This window comes from Aquarana catesbeiana, linkage group LG04 (assembly GCF_042186555.1).
Source record: "Aquarana catesbeiana isolate 2022-GZ linkage group LG04, ASM4218655v1, whole genome shotgun sequence".
Lineage (NCBI taxonomy): Eukaryota > Metazoa > Chordata > Amphibia > Anura > Ranidae > Aquarana > Aquarana catesbeiana.
This window is the reverse complement of record NC_133327.1, coordinates 136,456,363-136,484,321: the sequence shown is the minus strand read 5'-3', so window position 1 is coordinate 136,484,321 and position 27,959 is coordinate 136,456,363. Positions and strand designations below refer to the sequence as shown.

The 27,959-nt window shown below is 42.9% G+C and overlaps 1 protein-coding gene across 2 annotated transcripts in view; it reads right to left on the bottom strand.

Annotated features, from left to right (window-relative positions):
* Positions 1–27,959, bottom strand: part of INPP5D (inositol polyphosphate-5-phosphatase D) — a 199,705-nt gene that overhangs the window by 10,316 nt on the left and 161,430 nt on the right. For both annotated transcript variants that reach the window (XM_073625717.1, XM_073625718.1), the window contains 6 exons: positions 27,323–27,412; positions 26,323–26,436; positions 25,017–25,096; positions 22,052–22,139; positions 8,006–8,158; positions 1,288–1,375 (listed from right to left, as the gene is read on the bottom strand). In XM_073625717.1, coding sequence (XP_073481818.1) covers positions 1,288–1,375; positions 8,006–8,158; positions 22,052–22,139; positions 25,017–25,096; positions 26,323–26,436; positions 27,323–27,412 — 613 coding nt within the window. The remainder of the gene's footprint in view (positions 1–1,287; positions 1,376–8,005; positions 8,159–22,051; positions 22,140–25,016; positions 25,097–26,322; positions 26,437–27,322; positions 27,413–27,959) is intronic.

The following is a 27,959-nucleotide window of genomic DNA, read 5'->3' as shown; positions in this document are numbered from 1 at the left end:
AGGACCTGGGGGTCCTAGTAGATGATAGGATCAGCAATGGCATGCAATGCCAAGCTGCTGCTAACAAAGCAAACAGAATATTGGCATGCATTAAAAAGGGGATCAACTCCAGAGATAAAACGATAGTTCTCCCACTCTACAAGACTCTGGTCCGGCCGCACCTAGAGTATGCTGTCCAGTTCTGGGCACCAGTCCTCAGGAAGGATGTACTGGAAATGAAGAGAGTACAAAGAAGGGCAACAAAGCTAATAAAGTGTCTGGAGGATATTAGTTATGAGGAAAGGTTGCGAGCACTGAACTTATTCTCTCTGGAGAAAAGACGCTTGAGCGGGGATATGATTTCTATTTACAAATACTGTACTGGTGACCCCACAATAGGGATAAAACTTTTTCGCGGAAGGGAGTTTCACAAGACTCGTGGCCACTCATTAAAAATAGAAGAAAAGAAGTTTAACCTTAAAATACGTAGAGGGTTCTTTACTGTAAGAGCGGCAAGGATGTGGAATTCCCTTCCACAGGCGGTGGTCTCAGCGGGGAGCATTGATAGTTTCAAGAAACTATAAGATAAGTACCTGAACGACCACAACATACAGGGATATATAATGTAATACCGACATAAAATCACACACATAGGTTGGACTTGATGGACTTGTGTCTTTTTTCGACCTCACCTATGTAACTATGTTTGTAAATAGTTACTTATCTGAGAAAAATTATAATTTTCATCAGATGGTATTAGATATTTTTTCTTGTAATATTTGTATTGATAATATACCTTGAGTAGAAATGGCTACAAGTAGAAGGACTTTATTAGACCGTAATTCACCCTTCAAATTTTATTGTTACTGTGGTTGAAAATGAATGTCGATTTCACCAACTAATGATTAGAAAAACAAATTAACTTTCTTAGAACATTCTTTTCCAAAGAAATTTTATTTCAAATTCTACCTATGGGCATGGATTAAGGCTGGCCATACACTGACAGATTTTTTTCTATACCATCCACGCTGTACAGCTTGGATAGATGAATCCCCCTGCTGGACTCTTAGGAGAGAGGCGGTGGGGGCTGAGCCATGGCTCAGTGTCTAAATGGAGTGCTGTGGGGGCACGCGACATGGGGGAGGGGCCAGCAGCACCGAAGAGGGACCCGAGAAGAGGAGGATCTGGGCTGCTCTGTACAAAACCATTTCACAGAGCAGGTAAGTCATTTTCATACCAAAAAAATGAGACTTTACAATCACTTTAAGATAAACTGTAGAAAAGACCTGCAGAAAAATGAGCACTTACCAGAATGACTGCTCCCACTGCTGGCTGCTCTGGGATTTTATCTGATGTTTTTGTACCACTGCTTCATCTTTTTCAATCTTAACAAAGTCTGTGAGAAGAAATAACATTCTCATTTTCATGCTGTTAGAGTGTTGGAAAATACAGACGTGCAGTGAGCAGAGAGGGATTAAAGCCGTAGTAGACCCTCAGCATTTTGTAGCTTAACACATTGAGCATAATAAGATAAACTTACCCCAGTAAACTATTAATTAAAATTCTTACCCTACCACCTACAATTTACAACTTTAAATACTGCTGGCTCATGCTCTCAGTACTGCTTCCCTGAACTTTTGGTCTTCACAGGAAAAAGTTAACAGTGGACAGTGCAATTTCCAGCCAGTCAGTTAGCTTGGAAATGGGAGGAGGAAGGAGAAGCAGGGGAGTGCCTTGCCATCCTAGGCTATGGGGCTGTGTGTTTCTGTTGAGACACAACTCTAGTCCCTGCATTCAAGGGTGGCTCCAAGAGAAATGCTCCAATGCTCCAAGAGAAAGGAGCCACTCTGAAACAGGAGACCTGGGGCAGCAGTCATGGTACCAGCTTAAACTGGACCTTAGGCATAGAAAAAGAAGATGCAAATTCACTACGTGATTGAGGCCGGGTTCACACTGGCACGACAAACGCTCCGACACTGGGAGCTCATGTCACACGACGTATGAATATCAATGTTTCCCTATGGGAGCCGTCTTAACGGGTCTGACACAAGTCGGTCAGCCTATTGAATATCACTGAAGTCGGATCAAAGTCGGATCGCGGTCTTAACTGATCCGACTTTGGCATGCGACTTGTGCTCTGATGATCTTGAAGGGGAACTCCACAACAAATTAAAAAAAAAAAAACGGCATGGGTTCCCCCTCCAAGAGCATACCAGACCTTTCAGTTTTAAGGGGAACCCCCACGCCAAAAAAACAGTGTGGGGGACTCCCCATAATCCATACCAGATCCTTATCCGAGCACGCAGCCTGGCAGGTCAGGAAAGGGGTGGGGACGAGTGAGCGCCCCCCCTCCTGAAACGTACCAGGCTGCATGTCCTCAACATGGGGGGTGGGTGCTTTGGGGCAGGGGGGGCCCTGCGCCCCCCCCACCCCAAAGCACCTTGTCCCCATGTTGATGAGGACAAGGGCCTCTTCCTGACAACCCTGGCCGTTGGTTGCCGCGGTCTGCGAGCAGGGAGCTTATCGGAATCTGGAAGCCCCATTTAACAAAGGGGCCCCGAGATCCCAGTCCCCCACCTAAAAAAATGTAAAAAATAAAACACATTACACAGGTTTTTAAAGTAATTTATTAAAGCAGCTCTGCCGTCTCTTCCAATCTCTTCTCCCCTCTCCGGCTCTTCTGCCTCTTTCGCTCACGTCTTCTGCCTCTGTCGGTTCTTCTCCGCTCTCTCTCTGGTTCTTTTCCCTCTGTCTGCTGTCTTCTGCCGGGTCTCCTCGCTTTTTTGTCTTCTCGCTCTTTTGCTCGCTCTTTTGCACAGTCTTCTCCACTGTCTTCTCCCTTTGTTCTTCTTCCGATGTTGACTCTACGCTCTCTCCCGCTCTAATGCCGGGTGCACGGTGTGCCACTACTTATATTGGCATGGGGCGGGGTCACCAGAGGAATGCCTCTTATGACATCACCACCCATCATGGTGACATCATAAGGGGCGGGGCTTCCATGTGACGTCACATGGTGACCCCGCCCCATGCCAATAAAAGTAGTGGCACACCGTGCACCTGGCATTAGAGCGAGGGCGAGCATCAAATCAACATCAGAAGAAGAACAGAGAGAGAGAGACAGTGGAGAAGACTGGGCAAAAGAGCAAGCAAAAGAGCAAGAAGACAGTGGAGGAGACCCGGCAGAAGACAGTGGACAGAGGGAGAAGAACCGGAGAGAGCGCGAAGATGTGAGCGGAGGAGGCAGAGGGGCCGGAGAGGGGAGAAGCGATCGGAAGAGACGACGTAGCTGCCTTAATAAATTACTTTAAAAACCTGTGTAATGTGTTTTATTTTTGACACTTTTTTAGGTGAATGAGTAGGGTACAATGTACCCCATACTCATTCACCTAGGATGGGGGGCTGGGATCTGGGTGCCCCTTTGTTAAATGGGGCTTCCAGATTCCAATAAGCTCTCTGCCCGCAGACCCTGGCAACAAATGGCCAGGGTTGTCGGGAAGAGGCCCCTGTCCTCATCAACATGGGGACAAGGTGCTTTTGGGTGGGAGGGACGCAGGGCCCTCCCTGCCCCAAAGCACCCACCCTCCATGTTGAGGGCATGTGGCCTGGTATGGTTCAGGAGCGGGGGGCTTGCTATGGGGGCACCTGAGCCGAGTCACTGCTCCCTGTGTCCATTCAGACACGGAGACCCAGCCACACCCTGCCCCCTCACTCCCATGATTGGCTAGCTGACTTTGATTGACAGTGGTGGGAGCCAATGGCGCCACTGCTGTGTCTCAGCCAATCAGGAAGGAGAATCTGGATGGCTGAGATACTCGTGGACTTCGCTGTACAGAGTGACCTCAGGTAAGTGTTAGGGGGGCTGCTGCAAACAGAAGGCTTTTTATCTTAATGCATAGAATGCATTAAGATAAAAAAAACCTTCTGCCTTTACAACTCCATTATGGTTACTTGGCTGCCACTTGGCAACTTGAAGTTACAACTTCCTCCATACATTTTCTATAGGATTAAGGTCTGGAGACTGGCTAGACAACTCCATGACCTTAGTTTGCTTGTTCTTGAGCCACTCCTTTGTTGCCTTGGCGGTATGTTTTGGGTCATTGTCATGCTGGAAGATCCATCTATGACCCATCTTTAGTATTCTGTCTGAGAAAAGTTTTCATCCAAGAATTTACAATACATGGCCCTGTCCATTGGCCCCTTAATGCGACAAAGTCGGCCTGTACCTTTAGCAGAGAAACAGCCCCAAAGCATCATGTTTTCACCTCCATGCTTGACTGTAGGGATCTGACTCAATTTTGGTCTCATCTGACCACAGCACTTTCTCCCAATCCTTCTCTGAATCATTTAGATGTTCATTGGCAAACTTCAGATGGGCCTGTACATGTGCCTTCTTGAGGGGGACCTTGCGGGCACTGCAGGATTTCAATATTGTGCGTATTGTGTTACCAATGGTTTGTTTGGTGACTGTGGTCCCAACTGCCTTGAGATCATTCACAAGCTCCTCCCGTGTAGTTTTGGGCTGATCCCTCACTTTTCTCATGATCATCTGTATTCCACGAGGCGAAATTTGCATGAAGCTCCAGATTGATGTTTATTTTGTATTCCTTCCATTTGCAAGTAATCGCTCCAACAGTTGTCTCCTTCTCACCATGCTCCTTGCTGTTGGTCTTGTAGCCCATTCCAGTCTTGTGCAGCTCTACAATCTTGTCCCTGACATCCTTTGACAGCTCTTTCCCATCGTCTTGCCCATGATGGTGGGTTTGAATGGAAGAAAGATTCTGTGGATAGGTGTCTTTTATACACATAATGAGTTCTCATGAGGAGCACCTTCCTAAATTGACAGGACTAATCTGTGTACCACATGAGCACATACTGTAGCCAGTCTGGGAGCCAGAATTATTGTTGGTTGGTAGGGGATCAAATAATTATTTTACTCACTGAACTGCAACTCATTTTATAACATTTGTATCATGTGTTTTTTCTGGATTTTTGGTTGATATTCTGTCTCTATCGTTTAAAATACACCTATGATAAAAAATGATAGACCCTTCATTTCTTTGTAAGTGGGCACACTTACAAAATCTGCAGGGGATCAAACAATTACCGGTATTTCCCCCACTGTATATACTGCAATAGATTGTAAGCTCGTCCACATTCTGTATAATTCTCCTATACCCTAACAAACTATACGTGCTTCTACCTATCACTCACTGAACCATATTCTCATGATGAAAGAGGAGACAGGTGCAGTTATACCATATCTTATTTTTTTAAGCGGATCATTTCCTCAGTAGTGGCCTATAGCTTACTTTGTACCATTGTTTTAAAAAGGAAAAGACCTGTTTCTGGCAAACCATAGACCGGTAACAGTTCTACACTGAGACCTCTAGCTTGGAGGTTTGTTTACAAGTAAACCTCTATGATCACCATAATTGGTTTTAATGAGGATCACATGGTCAGAAACCATTTGCTGTGCACATCACAAGGAGCCACGTCCTGTGCACAGAGAAAGAAATAAAGTGTTCGAAGAAGGCACTATAGTAAAAAATTGAATGACATTTTTTTTTCAATTTTTTTTTCACATGTTAGTTTATAATAATAAAAAAAACCTGAACAGTTTAGCAGTGAACCAATTAAAAGCCTTATATTGTGCCTTTAAAAGAATGTAAAAATAACTTAGAGTAAATTATTTTTAAATCAGCTGACGCATTCTGACACTGATAAATATGGTCTGGAAAGCTAGGCTTTAATAACCTCTGCTCATGAAAGGACTCGCCCCTCCGTTGCCTTTTCAGCATTAGTAGGAGCAGTTGGGGGTGGTAAAATGCATCTCAGATGAGCGTTTTTAAAGAAAATTATTTTCAAACCAGCTGACGCATTCTGACACTGATACATTTGATCTGGTTATCTAGGTTTCAATTACCTCTGGTCATGAAAGTACTGCAATTTCTTAATCAAATAAATATATTGCTAACTGCTAAAGCCCCCCTCCCCCAGCAGTGTAATAGTTTGTTCCAGTCATTATCATTCAAATATGGAATACTATTATCACAAGTATTAACATCATACAGTTACCAACATATAATATTTTATTGCTCTATTGTGGAATGTTCCAAAACTGATTATAGTAATGACAAAATCAACAGAAATTTACAAAAATGTTTTTCAGAATTTTATTATTAATTTAATTTAAATGGTATCCTAAGGTATAAACTCTAAAGCTCCGTACACACGATCGGATTGTTGGCCAACAAAACCGTGGAATTTTTCCCGACGGGCGTTGGCCCAAACTTGTCTTGCATACACACGCCCACACAATTGTTGGCCAACAATTATGAACGTAGTGAAGTACTACATTGTTTTTCAGCTCTTTAGCGCCACCCTTTGGGCTCCTTCTGCTAATTTCGTGTTAGTAGAAGTTTGGTGAGTGTTGATTCGCACTTTTCATTTCGCACTTTTCATTTCATTTCTGAGCGGCCGTTCATCAACCAGCCATGTTGCGGAATCGGAGGAGATAACTTGTTATTCATTATTGGCCTTGGAGTTATTGCTTTGACATTATTTTTTTGGTTGAATAATGATTTGATTTGGTATATTTTCTATATTTTTGGATGCATAGAATGCACTTTTTGGTTAAGTTCTATTGGCAGATAGCATGTCTAATTTTATTTGTTTTCTTTTTTTAATGCACAATAAAAAAATTGTGAAGAATAATACTTGGTTATGTGTTTTACTTCAAAAGACAGCTTGGGAGTAGGCAGTTACATTTTAAAAAATACAATGTAAAATTGACAAGGGACACCAACATAGTTGTATCTTTGATCTTAAAAACTAAGGGATAATGGTGTTGTGGTAACTTGCCCAAATAAAAAAATGCATAATAATATTATTCTTGATATCACTAGGAAAAAAAAGCCTTTGAAAATTTGTTTGCAATAACTACATCAGTATCACCAGCAAAGCAGCTTCATTATTATCCCATTAAAGAAGAAGAGAATTGTGCGCTGCATTTTGAGATTTCATAATTTGCCACGTCACAAATGTTAACGCTAGTTTACAAGACTGCTTCTGGCTCGTCCTTGCTTCCGAGCATGTGTGTTTGTACTTTGGACTTTTGTCCGACGTTCTTGTGTACACACGCTCGGAAAATCTGACAACAGTTATATGTCCGTGGAAAATTTATAAACCTGCCATCCAACATTTGTCTGTGGAAAGTTGGCCAACAATTGTCCGGTGGAGCGTACACACGGTCAAATTTTCCGCCAACAGCCTGTCATCACACAATTCCCCTCGGAAAATCAGATCGTGGGTACGAGGCTTAAGGTGCGTTTTAATCCACAGTAATAATCTGGCTGCCTAGTGGGAATTCCTCTGATACCAAGGTATAATGATACAGCTGCATGAGCCCAGATTCACAATGCTCCGACGTGAAAGTTGCGCGACTTCCGATCCGACTTTGCCTTGCAACTTGATCCGACTTAATATGACTTTCTTACACTCTATGGCAGTGGTTCTCAGCTCCTGTCCTCAGGGTCCACTAACAGGCCAGATTTTATGTATTACCTTGGGGAGATGAAGACTAGAATACTTCAATCACTGTGCAGCAAATGACATCACCTGGGATGCATTTCAGTTATCTTGCAAACCTGGCCTGTTAGTGGGTCCTGTGGACAGGAGTTGAGAACCACTGCTCTATGGCATTGAAGTCATATCAAATTGGACCAAATCAGATCAGTAAGACGGCTCTCATAGGAAGACATTGAATTTGACATGTTTTGCGACATGTGATCTCACAAGTCAGATCCCAATGTAAACTGGGCCTTAGTTAGAGTTGCCACTTCATCCCTTTAAACCTGAACACCTTTGAATTACACAGGTTCTGAGGCTAATTAAATGCAGATAAGGCACCAAGTGAGTTTAATTACCACCTTAATCAGCCACAGAACCTGGGTAATTCATATGTGTTCGGGTTTAAAGGGATGAGGTGGCAACCATAGCCTTAGTAGTGACTAGCAAGGTGACTTACCATATAACTTTTCTCTCTGTTTTCCACAGGGGGCGTGCAGGAAGATCTCACCCTGGAAGCAGCCGGTCCCCTCTCCATGGTGGGTTAGTGGAGTAGAGAAAGAGAATGGCTGTTGCTGAGGATCCTCCATGCCCAGAGCGATGCAGCCCTCACCTGTACTCCCACAAGCCAAGAACAATAGAATGGTATGTTAAAAGAAATTATATGCATGGCATCAGGCCTAACAATTCTTTAACAATAACAAACATAAATAACACATGTGCTTAGCCTCATTAAAACCCAATTGATGTCTTACATCTTTTAATCACTGTACATTCCTGTACCCCTGTCTGTTATCAGTTGTAACTGATTTTTGCTTGGAAATACTATAAAGCTTAAGTTTAGTCAAAATATAAAAATCAGCGCAAGGGACATTACTTACAATCAATGCAATGTGCCCCTTATGCTGATTGCTGGTGCTTTCGTTGAAATCTTCTGTCCTCTGATGCACCACCTAACCTCGTTGCCATAATCTTCCAGCACAGCAGGAGTTATCAGAGCCGAGGGACCTGTCAAATGCACTCCTCAAGAGAGAATTTCTACCTCCCTCCTCCATTCAAAGAATCTGTGCTAAAGTTTCTGTGAAGGAAGTTCAATCTATGAACGGAGGAGGCAGACCTTTCATTCTCTTTCATTCGCTCAGTAACAGCCACATCCCTCATCACAAGCTTCCGCACACACACTTGTATTGCAGAGAAGAGGATTGATTAGTCATCTTTTTTCTGTATATTAAACTCATTCAAGGTACGTTAAGCTGCTCATACACAGTTAGGACGGCAATACATGGATCGAAATTTGGACAATTCAGCAGGGCCCGGCTGAGTTTTGATCCATGTATGGGCAGGGTGGTTGTACAGAAGTCGATCTACCAATTGGCTTCTGTACAACCAGCCTGTCGGATTTTTCCGGAGTGATCAGTGCTGGTGGCACAATAGTATAGTGGGTGTGATTCCCCCATTTATCTCAAATCTATAGATGGAGAAATCTGGTCATTTTTTTTCGCTTAATGTAGAATAAAACATTTTTTTGAATGCATGGCCAGCTTAAAGAAGAGCTTCACTCAAAAGGGGAAGCTCCACTTGTTTGCTTCCTCCCCCGCTCTGCTGCCACATTTGTCACCTTTCGGGGGGGAGGAGCGGGTACCTGTTTTTGACAGGTACCCGTTCCCACTTTCGGGAGACCTCACTGATACGAAGTCCTCCACAAGCTTGGCTCCCTTCTTCCTTCCACCGCCACCAGGCCATTCAGAAAGCGCAGTGTGCTTTGCGCATGTGCAGTAGGGAATTGGCTTTGAAGCCGCTAGGCTTCACTGCCAGTTTCCCCTACAAGGAATGGCAGCGGCAGCACCCAAGAGCCGAAAAATCGTCTGGAGTGCTGACATCGCGGAATCCCTGGACAGGTAAGTGCCCCAATATTAAAAGTCAGCAGCTACTTTTATGTTTTTGGTGGGGGGGGGCTGGAGCTCTGCTTTAACATTGTTTTGTTCAGCCTGCAGGTTCATCCATCCATGCTGTCAGACAATCCAACTCTTATTGGATGCATGCTGTTCGGCCAACAATTTCTTGCCTGCTCCTTTGATTTTTCAGTTGAAGGATGCTGGACAGGATGGGGCCCACAGAGCCACCCACATAGTGAATTTTGCAGTGTATGACCAGCATATTTGTATGTTAGACTGGGTGACAGAGAAACAGCAGTAATTGCAATGTATTACAATATTTATTTTTTTCTTCATAGAAGAATACATTTTTAGGCTGAGTGCACAGTTAAAAAAAAAAAAAAATAGGCACAATTATCAACGTGTAAATAGTCTGTGTATGATATCCTTCTCAGTTCATCATTACATTTTACATTTTGTAGATATTATTGCTAGAATTCCCTTTATACCTGGATTTGTACATGCAAATGGAATTAAAAAGGGGAAATGTTTTCTTCCATGATTAATGTGTTGAGGTGTTTTCCTTTTTTGCTTTTTTACATGTCCTTTCATTAGTCTTTTAGGCCTTGTTTACACAGGCTACTAAGGGGGAAGGGGAGCAGATAAAAATAGGTGGTTGAGCTATTTTACTACCCACTTCCTGACCGTCCAGCTGCAGGTTAACATAAGTACTGGCTATGTTAGTACATAGTGCTGTGGTTGAGGTGTGGTGCTGCAAATTTTAGCCACTTCAGCCCCGGAAGATTTTACCCCCTTAATGACCAGAGCATTTTTTGCGATTCGGCACTGCGTCATTTTAACTGATAATTGCGCGGTCGTGCGACATTGTACCCAAACAAAATTGATGTCCTTTTTTCCCCACAAATAGAGCTTTCTTTTGGTGGTATTTGATCACCTCTGCGGTTTTTATTTTTTGTGCTATAAACAAAAAAAGACTGACAATTTTGAAAAAAAAGCAATATTTTTTACATTTTGCTATAAAAAATATCCCAAAAAATATGTAAAAAAACGAATTTCTAGGCCGATATGCATTCTTCTACATATTTTTGGTAAAAAAATTGCAATAAGTGTATATTGATTGGTTTGCGCAAAAGTTATAGCGTCTACAAAATAGGGAATAGATTTATGTCATTTTTATTATCATTTTTTTTAATTATTATTAATTGTGGAAATCTGTGATTTTTATTGGGATTGCGACATTGCGATGGACAGATCGGACACTCTTGACACTTTTTTGGGACCACTGACATTTATACAGCGATCAGAGCTAAAAAATAGCCACTGATTACTGTGTAAATGTCACTGACAGGGAAGGGGTTAAACACTAGGATGATCAAGGGGTTAACTGTGTTCCCTCAGCGTGTTCTAACTGTGGGGGGATGGGCTACCTAGGACATGACAGACATCACTGCTCCCGATGACAGGGAGCAGTAGCTCCCTGTCATGTCACTAGGCAGAACAGGGAAGTGCCTTGTTTACATAGGCATTTCCCTGTTCTGCCTCTCCTCGTTGCAATCGCAGGCCACCAGCAGACATTGAGTCCGCGGGACCCGCGGGCACGCTCCCATGTCGCACGCGCCGGCTAGCCCAGAATTACAAAGGGATGTACGGGTACGCCCTTTTGCGCACCCGTACATCGGCGTGCGGCGGTCGGGAAGCAGTTAAACCACCGAACATGGTACTGCAGTACTGTCATCAAATACAACCTATGAAAGTGAATGAAGGTCCCTCGATCCCATAGGAAAAGGGAGCCTTGACTGCAGGGAGCATGGCCTAGCGACAGGGGCATGGTCAAGAATAGGGATGAGCCGAATACCCCCGGGTTTGGTTCGCAGCAGAACATGCGAACAGGCAAAAAATTTGTTTGAACACGCGAACACCGTCTATGGGACACATAGTTACATAGTTACATAGTAGGTGAGGTTGAAAAAAGACACAAGTCCATCAAGTCCAACCTATGTGTGATTATGTGTCAGTATTACATTGTATATCCCTGTATGTTGCGGTCATTCAGGTGCTTATCTAATAGTTTCTTGAAGCTATCGATGCTCCCCGCTGAGACCACCGCCTGTGGAAGGGAATTCCACATCCTTGCCGCTCTTACAGTAAAGAACCCTCTACGTAGTTTAAGGTTAAACCTCTTTTCTTCTAATTTTAATGAGTGGCCACGAGTCTTGTTAAACTCTCTTCTGCAAAAAAGTTTTATTTCTATTGTAGGGTCACCAGTATGGTATTTGTATATTGAAATCATATCCCCTCTCAAGCGTCTCTTCTCCAGAGAGAATAAGTTCAGTGCTCGCAACCTTTCCTCATAACTAATATCCTCCAGACCCTTTATTAGCTTTGTTGCCCTTCTTTGTACTCGCTCCATTTCCAGTACATCCTTCCTGAGGACTGGTGCCCAGAACTGGACAGCATACTCTAGGTGCAGCCGGACCAGAGTCTTGTAGAGTGGGAGAATTATCGTTTTATCTCTGGAGTTGATCCCCTTTTTAATGCATGCCAATATTCTGTTTGCTTTGTTAGCAGCAGCTTGGCATTGCATGCCATTGCTGAGCCTATCATCTACTAGGACCTCCAGGTCCTTTTCCATCCTAGATTCCCCCAGAGGTTCTCCCCCCAGTGTATAGATTGCATTCATATTTTTGCCACCCAAATGCATTATTTTACATTTTTCTACATTGAACCTCATTTGCCATGTAGTTGCCCACCCCATTAATTTGTTCAGATCTTCTTGCAAGGTTTCCACATCCTGCGGAGAAGTTATTGCCCTGCTTAGCTTAGTATCGTCTGTAAATACAGAGATGGAACTGTTTATCCCATCCTCCAGGTCGTTTAAGAACAAATTAAATAGGATTGGTCCCAGCACAGAACCCTGGGGAACCCCACTACCCACCCCTGACCATTCCGAGTACTCCCCATTTATCACCGCCCTCTGAACTCGCCCTTGTAACCAGTTTTCAATCCATGTACTCAACCTATGGTCCATGCCAACGGACCTTAATTTGTACAGTAAACGTCTATGGGGAACTGTGTCAAATGCTTTTGCAAAATCCAGATACACCACATCTATGGGCCTTCCTTTATCTAGATGGGAACTCACCTCCTCATAGAAGGTTAGTAGATTTGTTTGGCAAGAACGATTCTTCATGAATCCATGCTGATTACTGCTAATGATATCATTCTTATTACTAAAATTTTGTATATAGTCCCTTATCATCCCCTCCAAGAGTTTACATACTATTGATGTTAGGCTAACTGGTCTGTAATTCCCAGGGATGTATTTTGGGCCCTTTTTAAATATTGGTGCTACACTGTTTTTTTTCCAATCAGCTGGTACCATTCCAGTCAGTAGACTGTCAGTAAAAATTAGGAACAACGGTCTGGCAATCACTTGACTGAGTTCCCTAAGTACCCTCGGATGCAAGCCATCTGGTCCCGGTGATTTATTAATGTTAAGTTTCTCAAGTCTAATTTTAATTCTGTCCTCTGTTAACCATGGAGGTGCTTCCTGTGTTGTGTCATGAGGATAAACACTGCAGTTTTGGTTACTGAAGCCCCCCGATTCACTCGTGAAGACTGAGGAGAATAAATTCAATACCTTCGCCATTTCCCCATCCTTTGTAACCAGATGTCCTTCCTCATTCTTTATGGGGCCAATATGGTCTGTCCTCCCTTTTTTACTGTTTACATACTTAAAGAATTTCTTGGGATTTTTTTTGCTCTCCTCCGCTATGTGTCTTTCATGTTCTATCTTAGCCGTCCTAATTGCACCCTTACATTTCTTGTTGCATTCTTTATAAAGATTGAATGGTGAGGATGATCCCTCAACCTTGTATTTTTTGAAGGCCTTCTCCTTTGCTTTTATATGCGAACATGAATAATCAAAAGTGCTAATTTTAAAGGCTTATATGCAAGTTATTGTCATAAAAGGTGCTTGGGGACCCGGGTCCTGCCCCAGGGGACATGTATCAATGCAAAAAAAGTTTTAAAAATGGCCGTTTTTTCGGGAGCAGTGATTTTAATAATTCCTTTAGTGAAACAATAAAAGTGAAATATTCCCTTAAATTTCGTACCTGGGGGTGTCTATAGTATGCCTGTAAAGTGGTGCATGTTTCCCGTGTTTAGAACAGTCCGAGAGCAAAAATGACATCTCTAAAGGAAAAAAAGTAATTTAAAAGTACTTGCGGCTATAATGAATTGTCGGTCCCGGCAATACACATAAAAGTCATTGAAAAAAACGGCATGGGATTCCCCCACAGTCCATTACCAGGCCCTTTGGGTCTGGTATGAATATTAAGGGGAACCCCGAACCAAAATAAAAAAAAAAAAATTGCATGAGGGTCCCCCCAAATTCCATACCAGGCCCTTCAGGTCTGGTATGGATATTAAGGGCAACCCCACGCCAAAATTAAAAAAACTCGTTTATGTTACCGGAAGCCATAGGGATGTCCCCGTGCGTCAGAGAGGGGTGGGGTCACTCGGCAACGTCATCCTGTGGCTCCGCCCTCAGTTGTAAAAGAGCTGTCACCTGAGAGGCCAGTCATTACGACGGGTGCCTCCCGTGGAGGCAGATCGGTGGAGGCGTGCGGCTTTTTTTTTTTTCTTTTTTGGTCCGTCGGAGCGAGAGAAGATGAATGGACTTCGTGGCATACTTTTATTTTTTTATTTTTTAATAAAGGACTTGTCCCAAGCCGTGCATTGTCGTTTTTACCATTTTCTCACTTTTTTTGTGAAATGGTAGGGGTACATTTGTACCCCGTTACCATTTCACACAGGGGGGGAGGCCGGGATCTGGGGGTCCCCTTGTTAAAGGGGGCTTCCATATTGCGATAAGGCCCCCGCCCTCAGACCCCCACAACCACCGGGCAAGGGTTGTGAGGATGAGGCCCTTGTCCCCATCAAGGTGCTTTGGGGGGGCCGCTACCCCAAAGCACCCTCCCCATTTTGAGGGCATGTGGCCTGGTACGGTTCAGGAGGGGGGCGCTCTCTCTTCCCCCCTTTTTTTCTGCGGCTGGCCAGGAAGGGTCTGGTATGGATTTTGAGGTGAACCCCCACACCATTTTTTAAAAAATTTTGGCGCGGGGTTCCCCTTAATATCCATACCAGACCTGAAGGGCCTGGTATGGAATTTGGGGGGACCCTCACGCAATTTTTTTTATTTTTAATTTTGGTTCGGGGTTCCCCTTAATATTCATACCAGACCCAAAGGGCCTGGTAATGGACTGTGGGGGAATCCCATGCCGTTTTTTTCAATGACTTTTATGTGTATTGCCAGGACCGACAATTCATTATAGCCGCAAATACTTTTAAATTACTTTTTTTCCTTTAGAAATTTCATTTTGCTCTTGGACTGTTCTAAACACGGGAAACATGCGCCACTTTACAGGCATACTATAGACACCCCCCAGGTACGAAATTTAAAGGACTATTTCACTTTTTTTGTTTCAGTTTAAGCATTATTAAAATCACTGCTCCCGAAAAAACGGCCTTTTTAAAACTTTTTTTTGCATTGATACATGTCCCCTGGGGCAGGACTCCGGTCCCCAAACACTTTTTATGACAATACCATGCATATAAGCCTTTAAAATTAGCACTTTTAATTTCTCCCATAGACTTTTAAAGGGTGTTCCGTGGCTTGCCAATTTGCCGCGAACACCCCAAATTGTTCGCTATTCGGCGAACAGGCGGACACCCGATGTTCGAGTCGAACTTACGTTCGACTCGAACATCGGGCTCATCCCTAGTCAAGAAGTGTGAATCCAAGCGGGTCAAGATGATTGGCTAGTTGAGCACAGGATGAGGGGCTCTAAAAAATGTTCCTGTCTGAGGTAAAATCTTCACTTTCCATTGGAAGAGCAGAAAGAAGAGTTGCCCACTCGCCTGCCCCAACTTTTCTGTTCTTTTCAGGTCAGTTTTCACAGCTTCCCTGGCAGTTTTTACCTTGCCACTTGCCAGCAATAAATATTTAATTAAATGGGCTATGGCCTTCAGTGGAAGTTTGATCAGTATGATGTCTGTCTGGAACTTATGGCAATGGTAGGCCTTTTAGAGTAGGTCCAAGAGTAGAGTTGGGCGAACAGTTCAAGCCGAGCAAAAGAACATCGCCTGTTCACTTATGCGGCGAACACCCTAATTTACGGGGCATTTGGCGGGATGTTTGACTGCCGAGTGCCCCACAATGCACTGTGCAGTGGGAACCCCAGGCCAAAATTTTAAAAAAAAATGGTGTGGGGTCCCACAAAATCCATACCAGACCCTTATCTGAGCATGCAGCCTGGCAGGATAGGAAAGGGGGGGGAGGCAAGCGAGCACCCCCCGTCCTGAATCATAGGAAACCATATACCCTCAACATGGCTGGGGGTGCTTTTGGGCTGAGGAGGCTCTGCCCTACCCACCCCAAAGCACCTTGTCCCCATGTTGATGGGGACAAGAGCCTCTCCCAGACAACCATGGGTGGTGGTTGTGGGGGTGTGTGGGCAGGGGGCTTATCAGAGTCTGAAAGTAGCAAAAATAAATAAAGACAGGGGGCAGTTTTTAACAAAAGCAATATCCCCCGATGTAGATTCTTTGTCAATCACGACGCCCGGTGTACTGCCGGACCTGAAAAGAACTGCTCTGTCCACGATGAAGGCTAACCGCCGAATGCCTGCTCCGCCATTTGACAGTTCTTAAATAGGTAAGGGGTGGGCCCCGGAGACGTCACCTGCTGCCACCGCCCCCTTGCGACATCAGCAACTGGTGCTTTTTTTTTCTTTTTTTGGGTTCAACGGTGTGGCGGGCGACCTGATTGACAATGAATCTACATTGGGTGACATTGTTTTTTTTCTTTTTTTTAATAAAGGTATTGTCAAAAACTGCCTCCTGTCTTTATTTACTTCTGACATTTTTTTTGGTGAATGAGTAGGAGTACATTGTACCCCATACTCATTCACATAGGGTTGGAGCTGGGATCTGGGGGCCCCCTTGTTAAGGGCATGTTGAGGGCATGTGGCCTGGCATGGTTCAAGAGGGGGGGCACTTGCTTGTCCGGTCCCCCCCCTTTCCTGACCTGCCAGGCTGCATGCTCGGATAAGGGTCTGGCATTGATTTTGGGGGGTTTCCCACACCTTTTTTTTTTTTTTTTTTGTATTTCCGGCAAGGATATTGTATTTCCGGCAATTTAAATGTCATTTTTTTTTCTTTCTAAGTGTCAGTTTTGCTGCAGCAGGTTCTATACACGGTACAGAAGCGCCTCTTTACAGGCAGACTAAGGGGACCCCCCAGGCACTATAGTTCAAGGAATTTTTCATTTTTATTGTTTCAATTTAAGCATCATTAAAATCACTGCTCCTGTAAAAATGATCTTTTTAAAAAAAAACTTTTTGCATTGATACATGTCCCCCAGGGCAGTACCTGGGCTGCCATACCCTTTTTATGACCAATAACTTGCATATAAGCCTTAAAAATGGGGACTTTTGATATTTCAAGTTTTGGGTCCGGACTTTATTTTGCGATGTTCGAGAGTTCTGGCGTGAACCGAACTGGGGGTTGTTCGGCCTGACTCTATTCAAAAGCTGCTCACAGTACAACTGTGACTGGCATGTATTAAATATTTATGTTGGAAAATTGCTTATGTGGAAAATGTATATAAAGCTGTGGCCTTGCCCTTTCCAACTTTTGTCTGAGTGTCGTTTATTGGGCAAGGTTATTGGTAGATATGGTTATTATGGCTTTAGACCTACGCTCCTCAGCTGTCATGTGACTGTGCCAATGCACTCAGTAGCAGCGCGGTACTGCGGGTCATTAGTGGTTAAAACAGATATCCAAGAGGCAACATATCGCCTCTGAGCTGCTTGTAACCACAGAGAGGCGTCCATGTCAGCTGCAATTGTAAGCTACAAAGAAATACATCACAGCACAGAAATCTTGCAGCACCTGTTTGTTTGCTTGCTGGATATTAGATCTTAATGAGTAAAGATCGTAGAAACGAGGGAAGAATGTTCCGCAGACTGTGTGGGTGTGCCACAGATAACTTTGACAGCAAAAGAGAGAAAAACGCTATTTATATACTGAGATGATCCAAACATCTTGGGTTATTTTTAAATAAATGAGACAGAATTCATGGCATGTCTTACTTTGTGATTGTATGCCAATGCATATGGCTTGGCAGAGGACAAACCTTATGTGCATATGTTCTAAGTTCCCACCAACAGGCAGAAGACTGGGTACTAGAGGCTCCATGTGCCATTGTGTGTCACTGAATTTGACATTTAATAGTTAGTGAGATTTGTATTCATTAAGACTGTCAAAAAATGTAATAAATGGCATGGGACCTCAGTGAATAGCAATGTAGCATTATTACAATCACAGACATTCTCAGTTCAGCTGATCATTGTTATTGATCCCCCCCCCAAAAAAAGACTTCTGTCTGGCATATCTTATTTTTGGGGGGGATCAATATTATGCTATTAGTGTCCTAAAAGGATTGTCTGATTTTTTTGCAGCACAGGCAGATAATATGGGGCTCTTTATTAGGCGGATAATAGCAGCGATCAGCAAACAATATCCTCTCCACCTACGCCAACTGTGATCAGATAGCAGATATCTTCCTGAGCCACAGGCATGACATCTGATCTACAAGAAAACTGTCATTTCATGGGTATTTAAGGACCTATACAAACTTATCCATTTTCTGTAGTAAAATACATTATTTTTTATTGCATGAAATTGCATTTCAAGTAGAAATGTAATTCACACTTTTAGGCTCCATGCACGCTAGCTTATTTTTAAGCTCCTAGCAGCTGCTTTGAGCATTTTTTTTCTGCCCCTAGAAGCAAATATCCTATGTGTCCATGCACACTATTTTAGGCCTCTTGCACACAGTACTGATGTTTGAGTATCAGCATTTCTGGACATAATTTCAGGCATTTGTTTTGCATGTATTTGCGTGTATTTATGCGTGCATTTTATGTGCGCATTTACTGATTGGGAAAGCAGATTTATCTATTTTTTTTTTACTTCAGAATATGCAGCACTTGTTTACATGCCTGTGTGTACAGGCACATTGCAAACAATGGACTGCATTTTAGATCAATTTAAAAAAAGCTGTACTGACCTTTTTCAGGCTGCAGTGTGTAAGAGGCCTTAGGCTAGAACCAATTTTTAAGCTTCAGCTTCCAGGAGCCAAAACAAAAAAGCTTTTTTTGCATTTTTGGGAGCAATTTGCCAGCAGAAAAAAAAAGCTAACAGCTCCTAGAAGCTCCTAAACACCTCTAACCACTAAGCACCGATTTACAGCATTGTGGGTAGCAGCCTAGCAGATCAGGAAAGGGGAGGGAAGAGTGCGCCCCCCCTCCTGAATCATACCATGCCAGATGCCAGCAACATGGGGATGTACATTGGGGTAGGGAGGTTCCCCCCCAAAGTACCTCGTCCCCATGTTGATGAGGACAAGGGCCTCTTCCCTACAACCCTGGCCCGGGGGTTGTGAGGGTGCGAGGGAGGTGACATCAGAATCTGGAAGCCCCCTTTAACAAGGGGGGCCCCCTGATCCTAGCCCCCCATGTGAATGAGTATGGGGTACATTGTACCCCTACTCATTCACCAAAAAAAGTCAAAGATTAAATAAAAATGCACACTTTTTGACAAGTCTTTTATTAAAAAAACAACGTCCCCCAGTGTAGATCCATTGTCAGTCCTCATGAATGGCAACCATGCTGACCCGAAAAAAAAGGTGTGCATCCGACGAAGGCTGGCGCCGTTTGACATCTCCACCACCTAAGGGCCTAGTATGAATTGGGGGGGACCCCACGCTGTTTTCTTCTCAATTTTTTTTTCCGGCAATACTTATTTAAATGGGGTGGGATTTGGGGGCCCCCTTGTTAAGAATCTGATAAGTCACCCCCACACCCCACAGGCACTTGTCCTTATCAACATGGAGACAAGATGCTTTGAGGGGAGCCCCCCTACCTCAAAGCACCCCCCCCATGCTGAGGGCATGTAGCTTGTGTGGTTCAAGAGGGAAAGGGTTCACTTGTCCCCCCCTTTCCTTGCCTGCCAGGCTGAATGCACGGATAAGGGTCTGGTATGGATTTTGGGGGGGACCCTACGCTGTTTTTTTCTAAATTTTTTATTGCCGTAAATTGTTTTGTTTACATTTAGCTGTAAGAGGCATACCCCGCTGACAGCTGATGAGTCATCTTTTGCTAAGAACTTGGAGGCCGGCTTGCTGTCCCACTGCTTAACAACCAGCTATTCATTGGTTGTTAAGGACACCGGCCCCTTAACAAAAATGCTGCGGCTCGTAAAAACTTTTAAAAACACTCCTAAACACTGCAAAAACGCTGGCATAGAATGCTAGATTTTAGAGGTTTTTACCCAGCAATTTTTTGTGGTTTTGGAGCATCTATTGTGCAAGGGGCCTTAGTAAGTTAAGAAAGGAACACCTATGCAGACCTCCTGACACCAAAGATAGGATTATGTAACTAGATATGTGGTTCCACAACTTTCACAAGGAAAAAATTAGATGACTCGCGCTGTGTAGATTGGTGAATGTGTGACCAGATTCACTGCACAAAAACACTAAATACAACCAGTATCAGTGAATGCATAAACCGTCTGTGTGGCAATGTATACGATTAGTGCAAATAAATAACAAAAAATATAAATCGTCTGTGCAATAATATATCGCAATCAGTGCACACAAATCACAAAAATAAAGTCCAAACAAAATAAATATATTGAAGAAACTATTATAAAGGGTAAAAAATGTCCAAAAAAGAAGAAACCCGAGAAAAAGTGAATTAGCAATCACGGGTCCTTTAACCGCATGGAACCTCAAATGTGCAGGACCACCACCAACAGTAAGAGCCTGGCCGCTTACCAGAACCTCATGACCCCCCGTTACAGAGGGTCTAAAAGGGCTTTTTAAGATCCTAGTAGTCCGGACTTCCCAGGAGCAGTGATGGAGCAGAGATGGGAATGGAAACTGGAAAGGGCGTCAGGTGCTTGGATGGAGATGGATCCACAGGAGGGGGGCTCAGCCCTCAGCATAGTGGTGTCTGGCACGGAAAGAGCCAACACACTTCATTGATATATCCATGGGGGGATCAGGGGAGATCATGGGGAGATCAGGGGGGCTCAGTGAACTGACATAGGCTTGATCTGAGCCCTGCACTGACTAATGTGACGCCCTTTCCAGTTTCCATTCCCATCTCTGCTCCATCACTGCTCCTGGGAAGTCCGGACTACTAGGATCTTAAAAAGCCCTTTTAGACCCTCTGTAACGGGGGGTCATGGGGTTCTGGTAAGCGGCCAGGCTCTTACTGTTGGTGGTGGTCCTGCACATTTGAGGTTCCATGCGGTTGAAGGACCCGTGATTGCTAATTCACTTTTTCTCGGGTTTCTTCTTTTTTGGACATTTTTTACCCTTTATAATAGTTTCTTCAATATATTTATTTTGTTTGGACTTTATTTTTGTGATTTGTGTGCACTGATTGCGATATATTATTGCAGGGACGATTTATATTTTTTGTTATTTATTTGCACTGATTGTATACATTGCCACACAGACGGTTTATGCATTTACTGATACTGGTTGTATTTAGTGTTTTTGTGCAGTGAATCTGGTCACACATTCACCAATCTACACAGCGCGAGTCATCTAATTTTTTCCTTGTTCAAGTTATGTGTTTGTGTCACATTTAGACATTGCTGCTTTCTTTATCATAATTTAGACACTTTGAAGCGCAATTATTTTTTTATTTTTTTATGTCCACAACTTTCACACCTCCCATCCTGTCCTTGGATAATCACCATCTAAACTTTCCATGTGGATATAAATTCTGGGGATTTCCCTGCATTTATCAGAAGTAAAGAAATAGTTTGGACAAGCTATGAAACATCTTGAGCATTATAGAACAAACTGAATATGCCTAACTACTACTAGATATACCATGGCCTGGATAAATTCCTTCACAGACATATAGAGCCCCAAATATACCCAGGAGTGTGTGCTGCACAATCAACACACACTTGCACACTTAAAGTAGAACTATAGGCAAAATTAGTTTTTTCATTTTAGATGGATTACAACCCATCAGTTTGTTTTTTGCCATCTGTGTTTCCACTTGGGCTATTTCCCTTCACTTTTTGTCTAATAACCAAAACAGGATGTGAGAGGAAATCCCTCCAAAGAGAGGGAATTCCTGATTGTCACCAGATCTCATGTCCCCATTGGAATATTTCCCATCTCTTACTTTTCTGGGGACAACCCAAAATGTATATATTTTTTTTTACTTTTACTTTCAATGATAACAGTAAAAATGCAAATAGAGGGAGTGAATCTCTCTAATGGAGGCACAGACAGCAATAAAAACCTTACAGGTGTTCTATTCCCTTCCCATTCTATCCAAAACTAAAAAAATATATATATTTTAGTTGTAATTTTAATGACACTATTAAAAACAGGAGAGAGAAAAAATGTGAAAACAATTAAACTCTGCATTTTTCCCAGGCTTCTCTTTATCATATCTTTATGTCATAATGCATTCACTTTCTCACTGACATGTGTATGATTTTTTGGTACTAACCGTATGACTCATCAGTGTCAGATGACTTGATACATATCAGTAAATGCTGATCCAAGAGATATTCCATATCGGAGATGATCGGTGTAAGCTGTAAGTACAGAACTGTGGTAATGTATAGAGATCAAAAAAGTAGGAAACCACATATGAAGATATGTAGGTAGATGTATGGTGATACGATGAGAACAAAAGATAAACAAGGAAAGACAGTGTATTAACACAGGCTTAGAACACTCCAAACAAAAAGCCCACAGCCACAATCCAATTACTGCAATAATAAAAGGAAAGAACATATACAACACAGTTACAGAGCAGGAGGGCTGAATTTACACTAAAGTACATGCTAGGCATCACCACCGAAGGTGGGCATTTCACCTCTAATTGGCCATGTCACAGATCAGATCACCTATGGAAATGCTTTGGATGGACTGTTTTTTATGCCTGTATGCTCTTTGATGTGATCATTTTAAACAGTACTGCAGAGTACAAGAACAATCTACAAATTTATGGTTGTGGAACCCAAGGAGAATTATGAGCTGAAATGGGAGGCTTCAGAAGCTCAGTAAGAAAGCAAAACGTGTTTTTACATGTAATAGCAAGCAGGCTCTTATTTGTCCACTCTATCAAAGTATCTGTAATTCTGTTCCAGTTGTCTAGTAATTCTGGTACCCCTGTCAGATAGTACAGCCAGGTCCTTGACCTCCATTGTAGACTACACTGCAGTTAAAGCCGAAACAATTTATTTTGTTTTGGATAGAATTGGAAAAAGATATAGTTAAAGAGTTTAAAAAATATCACCAATAAGGTCAGAGACTAATAAAAACCAGACACCGTAAAAAAAAAAAAAAAAAAATTCCAAATCACGGCATACACAACGACAGGATCACAGTCAGATCTAAAAGGCGCTTATTTTATTAATAGGGATGAGCTTGGGTTTACTTGGATCCTATGTTCAGTCAAACCCGGAAGGAGGCTGTTGGTGCTAACGCCATCAGCTGCGGCTGGGGCATTCCCAGCCCCACAACTTCACCTACACAAAAGGTTGGGAATTCTCATACCATCATTGACCTAATATGGCCACATTGGACAAGCTCTTTCCTACTAATTAGATTGTATCTTTGTTACATTTTTACAGCCCACCCCACTGGGGCTTGGAGCTATACCACCTTTCCTCCAGAAAATGTTCTGCTGGGTCCTCTTCACAGTGTACATGTATGTGTCCCGGGGAGAGGGCATCAATTAATTAAAGGTCAGGTTACAGTACAGTAACTGAGGTCAGTCTTTCAACTTAACCACTTGCTTACTGGGCACCTAAACCCCCCTCCTGCCCAGACCAATTTTCAGCTTTTAGCGCTGTCACTCTTTAAACGACAATTGCACGGTCATACAACACTGTACCCAAATGAAATTTTTATCATTTTTTTTCCCCACAAATAGAGCTTTCTTTTGGTGGTATTTGATCACCTCTGGGTTTTTAATTTTTTGTTAAAAAAATTTAAAAAGATTGATTTTAAAAAAATATATATATAAAACCGTTTTATATTTTGTTAATACATTTTGCAAACAGGTAATTTTTCTCCTTCATTTATGTACGCTAATGAGGCTACACTGATGGGCACTGATAGGCTGCACTGATGGGCACTGATAAGGCTGCACTGATAAGGCAGCACTGATGGGCACTGATAGGCGGCACTGGTGGGCACTGATTGGTGGCACTGGTGGCCACTGATGGGTGGCACTGATGGGTGGCACTGATGGGCAGCACTGAAAGGCATTGATAGGTGGCACTGAAGGGCACTAATAGCCGGCACTGGTAGGTGGCACTAATGAGCTGGCACTGATGGCTGGCAGTGGTGGGCATTGATAGGTGGCACTTGTGGGCACTGATAGGTGGCACTGATGTGCTGTGGGCACTGATTCGTGGCACTGATTGCTGGCATTGGCAGGCGGTACTGGTGGGCACAGAGGCTCTTCCTCTTCGGGACGGATGTCTTTGTAAACAGAAGCCGGCGATCGACTTTTTTTCTTCTCACGCTGTCAGCGTGAGAAGAAAAAAAAACAATTACCAAGCCTCTGTTTACATCACATGGTCAGCTGTCAGCTGATCACATGGTAAGGGGCCGGGATCGTCCCCTTACTCGGATCTTTGATCACCCGAGTCTCATTGACTCGGGTGATCACAACGCGCTCCACGCACCCCCTTTCAGGGGGCGTGGCCAGCTTTGAAAGGGGAGGACGTCAATAGACGTTCTCCCGGAAAAGCAGATCTGCGCTGTAGCCGTCATTCGGCTATAGCGCGGATCTGAACAGGTTAAAGCTGGTAGTGGTGATTGAGAGAACATTTTCCAACAGGCTGATTGTACACAAGTGGATGGATAGACTGGATTGTGTACAGTAGGCCTGCCCATACATGGAGTGAAATTTGTCTGGTCTCTGTTGAACAGCCAAATTTCGATCCATGTATGTATGGCTTTAAGCATGGCATTACAGAAGTGAACATTTCCAAACCTGCAAACAAATACACTAAGTAATAATATTGCACTTGAACAGCGGTAACTTCTGAACTGATTTTGCTTGAAATCTTGGAATAATACTATAATAATATTTTGGTGTTACTTGGGATATTTAGGGGTAATCAAAGGGAAATTGCCATAAGTTTAATATTTAGGCTATTAATGCAGGCCTCCCCTAAAATTGCTTCAATGTTTTTCACTGTTCCAGAAGTATGTTTTTCATAAGGCTGCATGCTTGCTTCAGGTTTTTCACAAGGTCGGGCAAATTGCATTTTCAAGAGGAGGCCAGAAATGACAGAAAGCATATTTTTCACCTGACAGGTATACTTTCAAAATATTGCATTTAGTGAACATGTACCATTATACTTCGCAGGCAGCAGACATGGGCAGATGACAATACGTACACTGACAGATACTTGAGAGTGACAGATGAATTTTCAGTAGTGGTAAATCACCTTTGGGAGCTCTCCAAACATCACCATTAAAGTGCCATTGCATCCATCCTGATCTTCTGCCTCCGAGCTCTTTACCATATCTGTTAGAATAAGATAAATGATTCCGATAATATACAGGAAAGCTCAGTACATACAGGATAGGCATCGCTGGTTTTATCTGGGAGAAGAAATCCAGATTAATAATCTAATCTGGAATGATAAACGTGTCACTGATTTAAACAAGATTAGGACTGTATGATACGTTAAATACAGTTCTGTAAGCAACACCTTATTTTCCAGCAGTGCCCCTCCCAAGACTAGACTCTGGATCTGCCCCTGGCCAGGAGGGGACCATGCTGTTAATGGATTAATCTCGAATTTGGGATGAGAGCTCTCCACTGCAAGAAAACAAGATCCCAAAGCTGACAGGGCTGTAGCCAGTTTCACTTTGGTCAGTGATCTAGGTGGATTTCCTTTTCAGGGCTTTAGCCTTATTTAAATGTTCCAGATATATCAGCGTTACTTGGGTGCAGGTACAGGGCAGGGTAACACTAGTGATGAACCGAACATAGCTGGGTTCAGTTTGAGCAGGGTTCTGTAAACATCACTAAAGTTTGGGTGCTGAACCTGAACCCCATTTAAGCCTAACGTAAAAACAAAAAAACAAAAAACAGTTTGGACCGTTTTCTGGGATAATAGGCAAGGGATTGTCAAGCAGATGGTATGAGGAGGTTGATTACTGCCATGGGGGACATGTACTAATGTGATGTGGCTCATCAGTGCACTGTATACAACCTACTACAGCAAAACTGATAGCTCCCAGACACTTTGTTTTGTTTGTATACAAACGGCCAGGGATTAATTAATCTATAATAGACCCTTAATCTTCCCCTACACTTTAAAGCACTTTAATTAAGTAGGGGTACTATCTACCCTACTCATTGATATAGGAGGGCTTCCAGGTTCTGATATGTCCCCTGCCCACAGACCCCCACAACCATTGGGCCAGGGTTGTGGGGGCGAGGTCCTTGTACTCATCAATATGTGGACAAGGTGCTAAGTTTGGAGGAAACCCCTCCCTGTTGAGTGCATGTGGACTGGTATGGTTCAGGAAGGGGTGGCCAGTATGCACTCCCCCCCTTTCCTGGCCTGCCAGGCTGCATGCTTGGTAAGGTTCTGGTGTGGATTTCTGTGGGGAGTTTACACTTTTTTATATTTTTGTATGGGGTTCCCCCTTTAAATCCATACCAGACCTAAAGGAGGACCCAAACAATTCAGCAGCTACCATGGTGTAGTTCTACATAGCTTACACAAATAAGCTACTTACTTTCTAGGCAAGTAGAATGGAACTCTATGTAGAATTTGGTGTGGCTTTTGGTGTACAGAGTAGCTTTGCAGTTCAGTAGTTCAATATGTCCCTGCTCATCTGATTCAGTGGGATCTAAAGAATAAAAAAAGAAAAAAAAAACAGACAATGATTATAGATTACATTAATATTACTCATCTCTCTCACTGTGTCTGTAAATTGCAGAAGACAATCAGTTACTTTTTTTAACCTAATTGTGTCTCTACTTTTAAAGCAGAGAGCAAACACTATTGTTGGAATATCTTGTTTTAAAGTTGCTGTAAACCTCTGAAATTAAAAATTAACAAAGCATATCCCTATATAGTGTGCACTTGCCTCAATCTAAAGCACCAAATGTCATTTTGTCTGACCTGTCATTCCCCAGCTATCTGTATTACTCACTTCTGACAGGTCATGCCAACGCCACAGATTCTCAGGAGTTGGCCCCGTCCCCCCTCCAGCACGCAGAAGGTGACTGACAGCCTCAGTTCTGCATGTTTCCCATTGAGACTGTGTAAAGGGGGTGTGTCCATTTCCTCTACTCAGGTTTCAGATCACACTCAGCTCTCCTCTCTATGCTGTGCAGCTTGTGACGTCAGATCCCCACTCCCTGCTTGCTGTAGCTGAGAAAAAGTTTTTGCTCTGTGTATTTTGAATGGTTGTAGAGAAAGGAGGGCTGTAGATAAACAGGTATAACATATGTAGGAGGATATGTTTCATCTCTGTGTATCGCCTGAGGCTAAACACTTCACTAGGTATATGTAAGAAATTACAACCACTTTAATAATAATATAAGAAGGTTAGCAACTGAAAAATTAGAGCATTTCTACATGGTATCTTTAATTTGTGTGCTAAGGGAAGTATAGCCTGGTGAAAAATCCATTGCTGTACTACTTTAGTATACCGTACAATGCAGTAAAAAAAAGCACCAGACTGGTTATAATGCCTCTATCTGATGGTGACAATGAAAAATATGTCTTACTGTTTTTAGAGACGAACTGAGAAGTTACTCCAACCTGGAATGTGGCAAATACAGGAGAGTGATCACTTGTCATGATATCCTCTGTGCAGCCTGATAAGAAGGAGAACAAACAAATGAACTTCAGTTATTACCACAAGGAATGCACACAGGCAAAATACATTATAATATACTGTTAGATATGCAAATACATGTGTTCCCGATTGTCAGTCAAAGTGCAGTCATTACTGTGCGTGCTGTATGCAACAACATGTAAAATTATATAAAACAGTGCTGCGCAGTAAAAAAAAAAGAAAAAATCTTGTGATACAACACTTGCAATAATGTGAGCAATGTGTAAAAATAAATAACATCATACATTTTATTAAAAGACATAACACATAAAACCATGTGTCCATTTATTTTACTCACGTGATGAAATCATATTTCATTCAACACGTTCTCAAAATCCAGTACGTCCCATAATACTCCGTGCTCTGCACACCACCTTCACTCTGATGCTCTCACCTGATCTTTTTTTTTTTAAATCTTTTTATTCGTTTTGATGCCACAAACAAGTAACAAACGCAGAGCGGTAAGTAACAAGGTGACCGACACACAGGTTCTATAATATAACATGTAGCAAAAAAAAAAAAACAGT